This window comes from Platalea leucorodia (genome assembly GCF_965183815.1).
Source record: "Platalea leucorodia genome assembly, chromosome: 5".
Classification (NCBI taxonomy): Eukaryota; Metazoa; Chordata; class Aves; order Pelecaniformes; family Threskiornithidae; genus Platalea; species Platalea leucorodia.
Window position 1 is genome coordinate 100,497,687 of NC_138827.1, and position 12,296 is coordinate 100,509,982.

The 12,296-nt window shown below is 40.2% G+C and overlaps 1 protein-coding gene across 1 annotated transcript in view; it reads right to left on the reverse strand.

The window, feature by feature from the left end:
• The window catches only part of NEB (nebulin), a 127,087-nt gene that overhangs the window by 60,479 nt on the left and 54,312 nt on the right, over positions 1 to 12,296 (reverse strand). The window contains exons 59-79 of the mRNA XM_082312871.1: positions 11,432 to 11,743; positions 10,818 to 11,021; positions 10,252 to 10,356; positions 9,642 to 9,749; positions 8,373 to 8,684; positions 7,757 to 7,960; positions 6,581 to 6,685; positions 6,314 to 6,421; positions 5,616 to 5,927; positions 4,892 to 5,095; positions 4,593 to 4,697; positions 4,341 to 4,448; positions 3,853 to 4,164; positions 3,121 to 3,324; positions 2,822 to 2,926; positions 2,570 to 2,677; positions 2,082 to 2,393; positions 1,348 to 1,551; positions 1,049 to 1,153; positions 797 to 904; positions 309 to 620 (exon numbers count right to left, since the gene is read on the reverse strand). Coding sequence (XP_082168997.1) covers positions 309 to 620; positions 797 to 904; positions 1,049 to 1,153; positions 1,348 to 1,551; positions 2,082 to 2,393; positions 2,570 to 2,677; positions 2,822 to 2,926; positions 3,121 to 3,324; positions 3,853 to 4,164; positions 4,341 to 4,448; positions 4,593 to 4,697; positions 4,892 to 5,095; positions 5,616 to 5,927; positions 6,314 to 6,421; positions 6,581 to 6,685; positions 7,757 to 7,960; positions 8,373 to 8,684; positions 9,642 to 9,749; positions 10,252 to 10,356; positions 10,818 to 11,021; positions 11,432 to 11,743 — 3,957 coding nt within the window. The remainder of the gene's footprint in view (positions 1 to 308; positions 621 to 796; positions 905 to 1,048; positions 1,154 to 1,347; positions 1,552 to 2,081; positions 2,394 to 2,569; positions 2,678 to 2,821; positions 2,927 to 3,120; positions 3,325 to 3,852; positions 4,165 to 4,340; positions 4,449 to 4,592; positions 4,698 to 4,891; positions 5,096 to 5,615; positions 5,928 to 6,313; positions 6,422 to 6,580; positions 6,686 to 7,756; positions 7,961 to 8,372; positions 8,685 to 9,641; positions 9,750 to 10,251; positions 10,357 to 10,817; positions 11,022 to 11,431; positions 11,744 to 12,296) is intronic.

The following is a 12,296-nucleotide window of genomic DNA, read 5'->3' on the forward strand; positions in this document are numbered from 1 at the left end:
AAGTAGCAGACAGATGTTACTTCAGAAGTCGCATCAAAGAGAGAGAAATCCTCCATTCTCTCCAAATCACAATACTCCAAAAGCATATACAACATAGCAGATACCAACTAAAGCTTTTATAAAGTTTAGAGTTAATACCAATATTTTTTTAAGGATAAAAAGAGCAGGTAATAGCAGTAGCATGAAAAACTGAAGAAAACAGCCTAAAAGTAAGTCCTTTATGACTGTATAGTATCAAACCATCAAAATAAGGCTGTAATATATTAAATGGCAAGAGGGGTCACCACCACATCTCTACACACACTCACATCACTCTGTAGGTCGTAGGCCTTCCTTGCATGGATCACGTCATTCTGGTCAGGCAGGCAGGTCCACTGGTGAAGGTAATGGCGGTAGTCAACATCACTGACGAGTGTCTGGCACTCCTTGGCGGCCTGCACTGACATCGCATCGACTGGTATGTGGATCCGGGCCTTGGAATCATGGTACGCCTTCCGGTAGAGTCGGTCGTTCTGCAGCAGCATGGCACGCGCAGCCCATGACAGTTTGGGGTCCTCCTTGGCAGTTCGGCACCCAATGTAGTGGCCTTTCTGCTTCTCATGCGTTTCCTTGTACTTGTACTAGAAATGCAGAAAGAACGCAAGCAGCCACACATTGCTCACCTTGAACGTGACTAACAAACAAAAGGCTTTCAGCTTCCTGAGCCGTCAGCCCTTTCAACCGAACTTCACTCAGTTCTGCTGAGCTGGGCACAGGAAGAGACAGACACAACCACCACATTAAGAGAAGCCTGTACCTCACTAGCAATGTCTCTGGAAGCCTTGGCGTGTTTGATGGGAATGGCATCAGCTCTTATGTCATAGCTTTTTGCCTTCGCCTCGTCCCACGCCTTCTGGTAATGTTTCTGCAAAGCAAATTAATCACCCTTGTTACACGCAGTCAAGACTCTCGGATACCAATGCCTTTTCTTAAAGGCTACTCTGGAAGAGCAGGTGTCATACTCTTGATTTAATAACGTTTCACACGCATAATGACTTTATTCTCTTACGTTGCTGATGTTGAGAGCATTGACTTTGGACTGCAGCATTACAGGAGTATCGGAAGGTATGGAAATCTGCGTCTTATCTTTATCCCAGGCTTCACGATACAGATGCTAAGGAGAAAGGAAACATAATGACATCTCACTATGGTCTGAACATTAAGAAAAACCCAACGACAGGAAGTCTTGGGTAATTCTCATTTGCTATACTTTCCAATTGGTCATTCCCATGGTAGAAACCCTAATCCCCATCACAAAGAAAAGAAATGTCATCACAGAAGTGAAAGGTAAGCGGACGGTAAACTTACATCACTGATCTGCAAAGCATTGATCTTAGCCTGGACAACGTCTGGCGTGTCAGTAATGCTGGTGAATTTCAACTCCTCCGGCCGCGTGCGGTACAACCTCTCATTCAGGAGTTCCTGGGCCCTCTTGGCTTTGACCACATCCACAGAACCTTCTGCCAACCAGCCGATGCCTCGCAACCATTCCAGGTCTGACTTGTACACATTCTACAAATAAACCAAGGGTTACCGACGTTGCAGGGACAACTCTGCCTACACAGAGGTTTTGTACAAAGCTTTCCCCATGCTCCTTCTCTTACAGTTACACAACAAGCGGTCAATGAGACTGTGGTGTTCTAGGTCCTTTCCGGAGATAGCTAAACCGCTGATTTGTACAGCAAGGAAATTACTGGTCTTTTAAAGACACTTGCTACATGCAGACTGGTGCAATCTGGAAGCAAACATTCTGTAGCTGACCAAAAAACCATCAGAAACCTATGTTTCCCTTCCTTGTGAACTGCCCAGAATATTTCTGACCTGCAAGCTGAAAAACCTACTAATTTGGAAAGGATCATCCAGATGAATTAAAACAAACATACCAGGACTGATGGTAGGCATCTGCAATTGAACGGATATTTGCACAGTCACTAACAAACAGAGCCTCACGCACCTGCCATAAAGCTTTTCTACAGCTACTCTTACTCACATCACTCTTGAATAGCAAGAGGAGTCACCACCACATCTCTACACACACTCACATCACTCTGTAGGTCGTAGGCCTTCCTTGCATGGATCACGTCATTCTGGTCAGGCAGGCAGGTCCACTGGTGAAGGTAATGGCGGTAGTCAACATCACTGACGAGTGTCTGGCACTCCTTGGCGGCCTGCACTGACATCGCATCAACTGGAATGTGGACCTGGGCCTTGGAATCATGGTACGCCTTCCGGTAGAGTCGGTCGTTCTGCAGCAGCATGGCACGCGCAGCCCATGACAGTTTGGGGTCCTCCTTGGCAGTTCGGCACCCAATGTAGTGGCCTTTCTGCTTCTCATGCGTTTCCTTGTACTTGTACTAGAAATGCAGAAAGAACGCAAGCAGCCACACGTTGCTCACCTTGAACGTGACTAACAAACAAAAGGCTTTCAGCTTCCTGAGCCGTCAGCCCTTTCAACCGAACTTCACTCAGTTCTGCTGAGCTGGGCACAGGAAGAGACAGACACAACCACCACATTAAGAGAAGCCTGTACCTCACTAGCAATGTCTCTGGAAGCCTTGGCGTGTTTGATGGGAATGGCATCAGCTCTTATGTCATAGCTTTTTGCCTTCGCCTCGTCCCACGCCTTCTGGTAATGTTTCTGCAAAGCAAATTAATCACCCTTGTTACACGCAGTCAAGACTCTCGGATACCAATGCCTTTTCTTAAAGGCTACTCTGGAAGAGCAGGTGTCATACTCTTGATTTAATAACGTTTCACACGCATAATGACTTTATTCTCTTACGTTGCTGATGTTGAGAGCATTGACTTTGGACTGCAGCATTACAGGAGTATCGGAAGGTATGGAAATCTGCGTCTTATCTTTATCCCAGGCTTCACGATACAGATGCTAAGGAGAAAGGAAACATAATGACATCTCACTATGGTCTGAACATTAAGAAAAACCCAACGACAGGAAGTCTTGGGTAATTCTCATTTGCTATACTTTCCAATTGGTCATTCCCATGGTAGAAACCCTAATCCCCATCACAAAGAAAAGAAATGTCATCACAGAAGTGAAAGGTAAGCGGACGGTAAGCTTACATCACTGATCTGCAAAGCATTGATCTTAGCCTGGACAACGTCTGGCGTGTCAGTAATGCTGGTGAATTTCAACTCCTCCGGCCGCGTGCGGTACAACCTCTCATTCAGGAGTTCCTGGGCCCTCCTGGCTTTGACCACATCCACAGAACCTTCTGTCAACCAGCCGATGCCTCGCAACCATTCCAGGTCTGACTTGTACACATTCTACAAATAAACCAAGGGTTACCGACGTTGCAGGGACAACTCTGCCTACACAGAGGTTTCGTTTTCCCCAAGCTCCTTCTTTTACAGTTACACAACAAGCGGTCAATGAGACTGTGGCATTCACGGTCCTTTCTACACACAGCTAATCCCCTGATTTGCACAGCAACAAAGATAGTTCTAAAGACACTTGCTACATGCAGACCACTGGCATAATCTGCAAGCAGTCTGCAAGTAAACTGCAAGCAAACATTCTACAGCGGAACAAAAAAACATGGCTTCCATATGCACTGCTCGGAATATTTCTGGCTCCCAGGTTGAAAGCACTAATGAATTGGAAAGGATCATCCAGATGAATTAAAACAAACATACCAGGACTGATGGTAGGCATCTGCAATTGAACGGATATTTGCACAGTCACTAACAAACAGAGCCTCACGCACCTGCCATAAAGCTTTTCTACAGCTACTCTTACTCACATCACTCTTGAATAGCAAGAGGAGTCACCACCACATCTCTACACACACTCACATCACTCTGTAGGTCGTAGGCCTTCCTTGCATGGATCACGTCATTCTGGTCAGGCAGGCAGGTCCACTGGTGAAGGTAATGGCGGTAGTCAACATCACTGACGAGTGTCTGGCACTCCTTGGCGGCCTGCACTGACATCGCATCGACTGGTATGTGGACCTGGGCCTTGGAATCATGGTACGCCTTCCGGTAGAGTCGGTCGTTCTGCAGCAGCATGGCACGCGCAGCCCATGACAGTTTGGGGTCCTCCTTGGCAGTTCGGCACCCAATGTAGTGGCCTTTCTGCTTCTCATGCGTTTCCTTGTACTTGTACTAGAAATGCAGAAAGAACGCAAGCAGCCACACATTGCTCACCTTGAACGTGACTAACAAACAAAAGGCTTTCAGCTTCCTGAGCCGTCAGCCCTTTCAACCGAACTTCACTCAGTTCTGCTGAGCTGGGCACAGGAAGAGACAGACACAACCACCACATTAAGAGAAGCCTGTACCTCACTAGCAATGTCTCTGGAAGCCTTGGCGTGTTTGATGGGAATGGCATCAGCTCTTATGTCATAGCTTTTTGCCTTCGCCTCGTCCCACGCCTTCTGGTAATGTTTCTGCAAAGCAAATTAATCACCCTTGTTACACGCAGTCAAGACTCTCGGATACCAATGCCTTTTCTTAAAGGCTACTCTGGAAGAGCAGGTGTCATACTCTTGATTTAATAACGTTTCACACGCATAATGACTTTATTCTCTTACGTTGCTGATGTTGAGAGCATTGACTTTGGACTGCAGCATTACAGGAGTATCGGAAGGTATGGAAATCTGCGTCTTATCTTTATCCCAGGCTTCACGATACAGATGCTAAGGAGAAAGGAAACATAATGACATCTCACTATGGTCTGAACATTAAGAAAAACCCAACGACAGGAAGTCTTGGGTAATTCTCATTTGCTATACTTTCCAATTGGTCATTCCCATGGTAGAAACCCTAATCCCCATCACAAAGAAAAGAAATGTCATCACAGAAGTGAAAGGTAAGCGGACGGTAAGCTTACATCACTGATCTGCAAAGCATTGATCTTAGCCTGGACAACGTCTGGCGTGTCAGTAATGCTGGTGAATTTCAACTCCTCCGGCCGCGTGCGGTACAACCTCTCATTCAGGAGTTCCTGGGCCCTCCTGGCTTTGACCACATCCACAGAACCTTCTGTCAACCAGCCGATGCCTCGCAACCATTCCAGGTCTGACTTGTACACATTCTACAAATAAACCAAGGGTTACCGACGTTGCAGGGACAACTCTGCCTACACAGAGGTTTCGTTTTCCCCAAGCTCCTTCTTTTACAGTTACACAACAAGCGGTCAATGAGACTGTGGCATTCACGGTCCTTTCTACACACAGCTAATCCCCTGATTTGCACAGCAACAAAGATAGTTCTAAAGACACTTGCTACATGCAGACCACTGGCATAATCTGCAAGCAGTCTGCAAGTAAACTGCAAGCAAACATTCTACAGCGGAACAAAAAAACATGGCTTCCTTATGAACTGCTCGGAATATTTCAGTTTGAAGGCACCACTGGTTTGGAAAGGATCATCCAGATGAATTAAAACAAACATACCAGGACTGATGGTAGGCATCTGCAATTGAACGGATATTTGCACAGTCACTAACAAACAGAGCCTCACGCACCTGCCATAAAGCTTTTCTACAGCTACTCTTACTCACATCACTCTTGAATAGCAAGAGGAGTCACCACCACATCTCTACACACACTCACATCACTCTGTAGGTCGTAGGCCTTCCTTGCATGGATCACATCATTCTGGTCAGGCAGGCAGGTCCACTGGTGAAGGTAATGGCGGTAGTCAACATCACTGACGAGTGTCTGGCACTCCTTGGCGGCCTGCACTGACATCGCATCGACTGGTATGTGGACCTGGGCCTTGGAATCATGGTACGCCTTCCGGTAGAGTCGGTCGTTCTGCAGCAGCATGGCACGCGCAGCCCATGACAGTTTGGGGTCCTCCTTGGCAGTTCGGCACCCAATGTAGTGGCCTTTCTGTTTCTCGTGTGCTTCTTTGTACTTGTACTAAGAAACACAAAATGAAGTATTAAAAGAAAGAGTGAATCTGGGATGAATTTCCCATAATTTCATATTGCTAGTGATCACAAACATATTTTTTATGTTATGAAATACACTCATTTAGAGTTTAGAAATGCCTAACGCATTCTTGCTCCACAGCTTTTGTTTATTTTCATTGTAGTTTATTATTTTTTAATATCTGCTTAATGTCAGGATTTATAATTCAATGTTCCTTTTGGAAACTGTTGCCCATTTTCTTTCTGCAGTGAATTCTTTGTTAGTAGACTTTCAAGATGAATCTGATATACCATGTGTTTTTATGTTGTAGATGGCTCGTTACTTCATTTTTGTTTCTCAAGCTAACTGAAAAGAAATGTAAAGGAAGAACATACATCACTCGCAATATCTCTTGATGCCTTTGCACTTCGGATAGGAATTGCATCAGCTCTCATGTCATAACCCTTCTTTTTGGCCTCTTCCCAGCCTTGTATATAGAGTTTCTACACAAAAGAAGACAGAAAACAGCTTCTCAATGTTCTGAAAGATGGGATTTCTACATTTCATAATTTTTTCTTAAAATTTTCATGAATGGATATTCTTAGAAGATTTACTTGATTTCTGAATTTCCATTACTTTACTATATGTTTAAATGTTCTTACTTGGCTAACATTAGCTGCATTGGCCTTCGCTAACAAAATTGTCGGTGTGTCAGGCATGACGTGAATTGATGTTTTGTCTGCATCCCAGGCTTCTGTGTATAAACGCTAGGAGAGAGGAAAATACATTCCTTTAAAGTTTCTTTATGTGTGTCATGAGGCAAAGACTGCAAATTTGAAACCAGTAGTTATCAAGAATATATCCATAATATAAAAGAAAAGTAATCTTGAAGCAGAACAAGATATATGTAACCAAACTAATACATATGTCCAAAGAAAGTATTTTACAAACTGCAAGGGCTAGTTCAAACAAGCTTTAAATACCCTGACATAGCAAAGCTTCTCATTGAACAGCTCAAGAAGGAAACTTCGTCCTTCCTCATTCTTTCTCAGGCTAAGCTGGCACAGCAATTGATTGACTTAGTATTGCTGGGAAACTGCAAAGGAGGAAAACTATATTCATTGCTCTGCCGTATCTGTACGAGTTGTTTGATTGATGTTTCTTATTAAAGAGAAGGAGTAGGTACTTTGCGAATTTCATCCTCCAGGTCTGAGATAAATTGCAGAAGCTTCACTTCCAGAGCACATAAGCTATTTCCTCGTAACTTGTTCATCATGCAGTATGACATTCAGTCAGCAGTACATCCTTATAGCAGCTGCAGTAAAAGCCTCGATACTCTGCTACATCCTATCTTATAGCATGGTCATGGCACCACCATCTCTGGACGTACCCTAACACCTTGCTGGAACGTTGTTTCTGCAGATTTCACAGCATTGTCTAAGAACTGCAAAAAAATTTAGCCTGTTCTGTCAGAGATGAGCTTTGTACAGTGAAGTAGCATTAACAAAATAGAAAAAACATACCAAACAAACATTTAAAAATAGGATTTCAGCTGAGATGGGAGGAAGAGGGAAATTCACCAAAATTTTTAGTATTACGCTTGAAAAATATGTGATTTAGGTGAATTTTTTCAGGACATTTTTACTAAGTGTTCAGTTCAGACAGAGCCCTGAGATAAGAGCTTTCCCATGCAAAAGCTGAATTTGGACATTCATTTTCTCTAAGTCCACAATAAAAGTGTTTAGTCTTACTTTGCATTTTGTATTTTTCACCTCATGAACAAGTTCTATTAGCTAGTGACACTAGTGATTTTGACAAAAAAAAAACCCCAAACTCACCTTGTTCATTATCTCAGCATTTTGCTTGGCTAAGACCATGGCCAAAGAATCTGTCACACTAGTAAATTTAATTTGGTCTGCTGGTTGACGATACTTCCTTTCACTCAGGATTTCTCCAGCTTTCTTGGCTTTCTCAACTTCCATGGAACCAATAGGAACCCATCCAATACCTCTTAGCCATTCCAGGTCTGATTTGTAAACAGCCTGAAAAAATTTGAAAGTTTATTATATATGTGCAAGTGTGACCAAATATTAATTATAAATAAGCATATCCTGGTCTACATGAACAATTGCATGTATTTCTGCATAGTAGCAGGATATGGTTTTGAAAACAATTGTTATTTTTGAAGATCTAATATAATAATTATTAAATAACAAAAAGAATAGTTATTGAAGAATTCCACAAATACCAGAGTTGTTACACACAAACTACACCTCAGGCTAAGGACTGAGAAAATAGAATGAAACATAAATTTTATGATAGAATATTAAACATTTCACCTCTATCAACATGTCTGATGCAAGCAACTAAAGCATATTATATACCTTTTAAAAATTACATTGCGCAAGACCCAGTATATTTAATTATGTATTACGAATTTAATGATTTACTCACATCACTCTGTAGATCGTAGGCCTTCTTAGCATGGATAACATCATTCTGGTCCGGCAGGCAGATCCACTGATGCAGATAGTGGCGGTAATCAATATCACTGACCAACTCCTGACATTTCTTGGCCAACACGATTCCCAGCATGTCCACTGGGCTACTGAAGTGGGTCTTTGTCTTCTCAAAGGCCTTCTTGTACTCCCTGTCACTCTGGATCTTGGCTACGTGCATCGACCACATCATCTTCGGATCATCCTCTATGTTGCGCGCCCCTATGTGGTGCCCAAGCTGCTTGCGATAGCCTTCTTTGTATTTGTACTGGAAGAAAGTATATCCATATTTACATGGTATATTTATAAATTAATAAATAATTCACACAGTTTAACATAATCATTAATAGTTTGTTTAGAGAAAAATATGATTTAGGTCTTTCTACTCTTTTATTAATTTTCACATAAAAAGGATTTTCATGACAGATATCATTATCTCTGATTTTTTAATATAACTATATCACTCTTTCAATTAACTAAACATTTAATGTCACATACCTACGAACAAGTTTGATATTCCACATTCTTTTACTATTAAGATTAAAATGTAAATATTAACTTCTTTTAAAAGCTTATTACAAAACACCTTGATGAAGATAGTCTGAGTTGGTCTGAATACTAACAGTTTAAATATCAATCTTGATAGAAAAACAAGGAGCTTAAAAAACTGTTATCCTCTGTCTCTTAGTGATGTTTCCTCATCCCAGAAGCAAAACCTGTCATAGTCATTGCCTTTTTTTTTTCCTGTTTTTGTATTCAGACATCTTGAATTTCAATATGACACTTCAATAGCACTATTTTTTCCTCAGGAAAAGACAATAATTTAGAATTTCTAGAATTGATTTACTAATATATCTATTTTGGGGAGAGATTTTAAAGTATGTCCTATTTTGAATCAGAAATTAATTTGGCTAACTCAAGCATAGACTCGTACACCTTATTGATCACCCTACTTGAACATCCGAGGACATCAACGGAACTATTACAGGGGGCGTAGAAATAATCCTCATATTATTTTATTTATTTATTACTGTGATATATACCTCATGCATAAAAATACTGGCTATCCATTCCTTTCATGTACTAAAGGCATGCAGTAGAATCACTGGATTTCCGTATCATCTATTCCATAAATTTAAGGTATTACATTAACAAACAATGAAACAAACATTCTGATTCTTTTCCGTTACTAAACCCACACAGACATGATAAAAAAACTGCTTACATCACTGGCAATCTCTCTGGATGCTCTGGCAGCTTGAATAGGAATGGCATCAAAACGCAAATCGTGACCCTTCTTCTTCGATTCCTCCAAAGCTAGTTTGTACATTTTCTGTGAGAAAAATATTCACATTTTTGTTTCAAAAACAAAATTACACTTCAGTTAAGCACATCTGTGTAATAAAACAAATTAAGTCCCTAAACAATATTGTTAATGTTCAGACAACTTAAATATCTGAACACAGCTCTATCGTCTCTAGAAAACAAAAAAAATGCAGATTTCAAAGACTTTGTAACTGTATTGTAGACGCTTAGAAACTGAAAATCATTTAGGGAAGGCAAAGAAAGGAATATTCTATAAGTTAAATTATTTATTTCCATACATTGCTATAGAAATGATTTCTCATTTATGGCAGATAATATATTTTAAAAGCCCAGTTAGATACCCAGGAGGTAAATTCTAGCACAAGAACAACTCTGATTTTAGCAGTGGAGCCGGCAAATTGTGAAACTAAACAACTCGACAATATTATAATATTAATTAAAAGTCAGAGATGACAAAATTCTACTTGTCAGAAATCCTTGAATTCTCTCAACTCTTCAGTTTCACTCACCTGACTGTAGTTCAATTGGTTTTGTTTAGCTAGCAGGATTTCTGGTGTGTCAGGCATGACATGAACCATGGTCTTATCTTTGTTCCATGCCTCAGTGTATAAACGCTAAGAAAGAATATAGGAAGAGATTAATATTGCATTCCAAAACAAGTTAATATCTCATTAATCAGGTAAAACATAGAGCATACTAGGTAAAATTATAGGAAATACAGCATGGATAAACGGCTATGTATTTAATCAGGTAAAGAGAATTTATCTGAGGAAATTTAACACCACTTAGCAAACTGCCACATTACTTAAGAATAATGAATAAACCAAAGCATTATTACTGCTCAGTGCACAGGCATGTCAAAGAAAAGATTAAGACGTAATATGCAGAATATCATGACAAAGTTGAGTCTTCCATTACATGGCCTAATAGTTTTGATTGAAATAAACAGAGCACACTATTTGAAAATACATCATCTCTGAACTTCAGCATTACTTATGATCGTTATATTTCTGGGCCTGTCTCCAGGGTTTAGGTGGAGACTGCTGACGTGTTACCTAATTGAATCAAGACTCACCTTATTCATCGTCTCTGCATTCTGCTTCGCTAACACCATCTCTAGAGAATCAGTGACGCTAGTAAACTTGATGGTGTCTGGAGGCTGACGGTACATTTTTTCACTCAAGATCTCTCCCGCCTTCTTGGCTTTTTCAACGTCCAAGGAACCAATTGGGACCCAACCAATGCCTCGTAACCATTCAAGGTCAGACTTGTAGCAGTTCTATTACAAAAAAAATACACAGGTTATTCTAATAATAATAATGCAATTTACATGGCACATCTTTTCACAGTTAAGTAACCTCACTATCAACTTCTAATTCAAATAAATTTGAAACCCTAGAGAAAATCTTAGAAAAAATAATTACATTTCATCTACATTAAGAGTGAAACCATTATCCAAGTTTCACAGAACAGCAAATGATAAATAGCCCAAATTCTGGAATTACAGAATTTAGTTTAAATATCAATTATTTAACGTATCCTATTGGAGATCCGAGTTTCAATTAGCCATGAAGCTTAAAAATAAGTCTTGAAAATTCTGTTCTACCACATTGGTATGTGATGGCCTGGTCCACCTATGTAAAGTATCACATACATTCCTCACCAAAAATTAAATCAAAAAGAGCTTACATCACTCTGTAGATCGTAGGCCTTCTTAGCATGGATAACATCATTCTGGTCCGGCAGGCAGATCCACTGATGCAGATAGTGGCGGTAATCAATATCACTGACCAACTCCTGACATTTCTTGGCCAACACGATTCCCAGCATGTCCACTGGGCTACTGAAGTGGGTCTTTGTCTTCTCAAAGGCCTTCTTGTACTCCCTGTCACTCTGGATCTTGGCTACGTGCATCGACCACATCATCTTCGGATCATCCTCTATGTTACGCGCCCCTATGTGGTGCCCAAGCTGCTTGCGATAGCCTTCTTTGTATTTGTACTGGAATATAAATCAAGGTATTATATTCTATATAATCTCTAAAATTAGTTACTCATATTAAATATTTCTAATAATAAACTCTCCAAATTTCTTTATAACCTGCAGACAAAAAACCCCAAATTGTCAAAGCAATTCTGGGGCTAATAACATGAATTCTCACGTTAAATTTTTGAGATTTGAGTTAGAACCCTAAATAGAGATTTTTTAAGTAAGTTTTTCTGAAAAAACACTTTTCACAAATATTAGTGAGAAATAATTCTCTCCTTATTAAATATATTTAATCCTTATTACATATAATAATATACATACTGTTAAGATTTAATTAAAGGTACAGGTTTATGAGCTATAAAGTTAACATGATAGCAGCATTATATTGTCCTTATAACTTCTCAACATTTAATTTTTACAATTAAGTCTTTAAACATATATAATAATTTGCTTCCAAAAATCTATTATTTGAGATCACAGTTTAATTGAAATGCCTTTTACAGAAACCAGCTGAGAACTTTCAGGTTGCAGAGATCAGATGTCACTACACAAAGAAAAAAAAAGT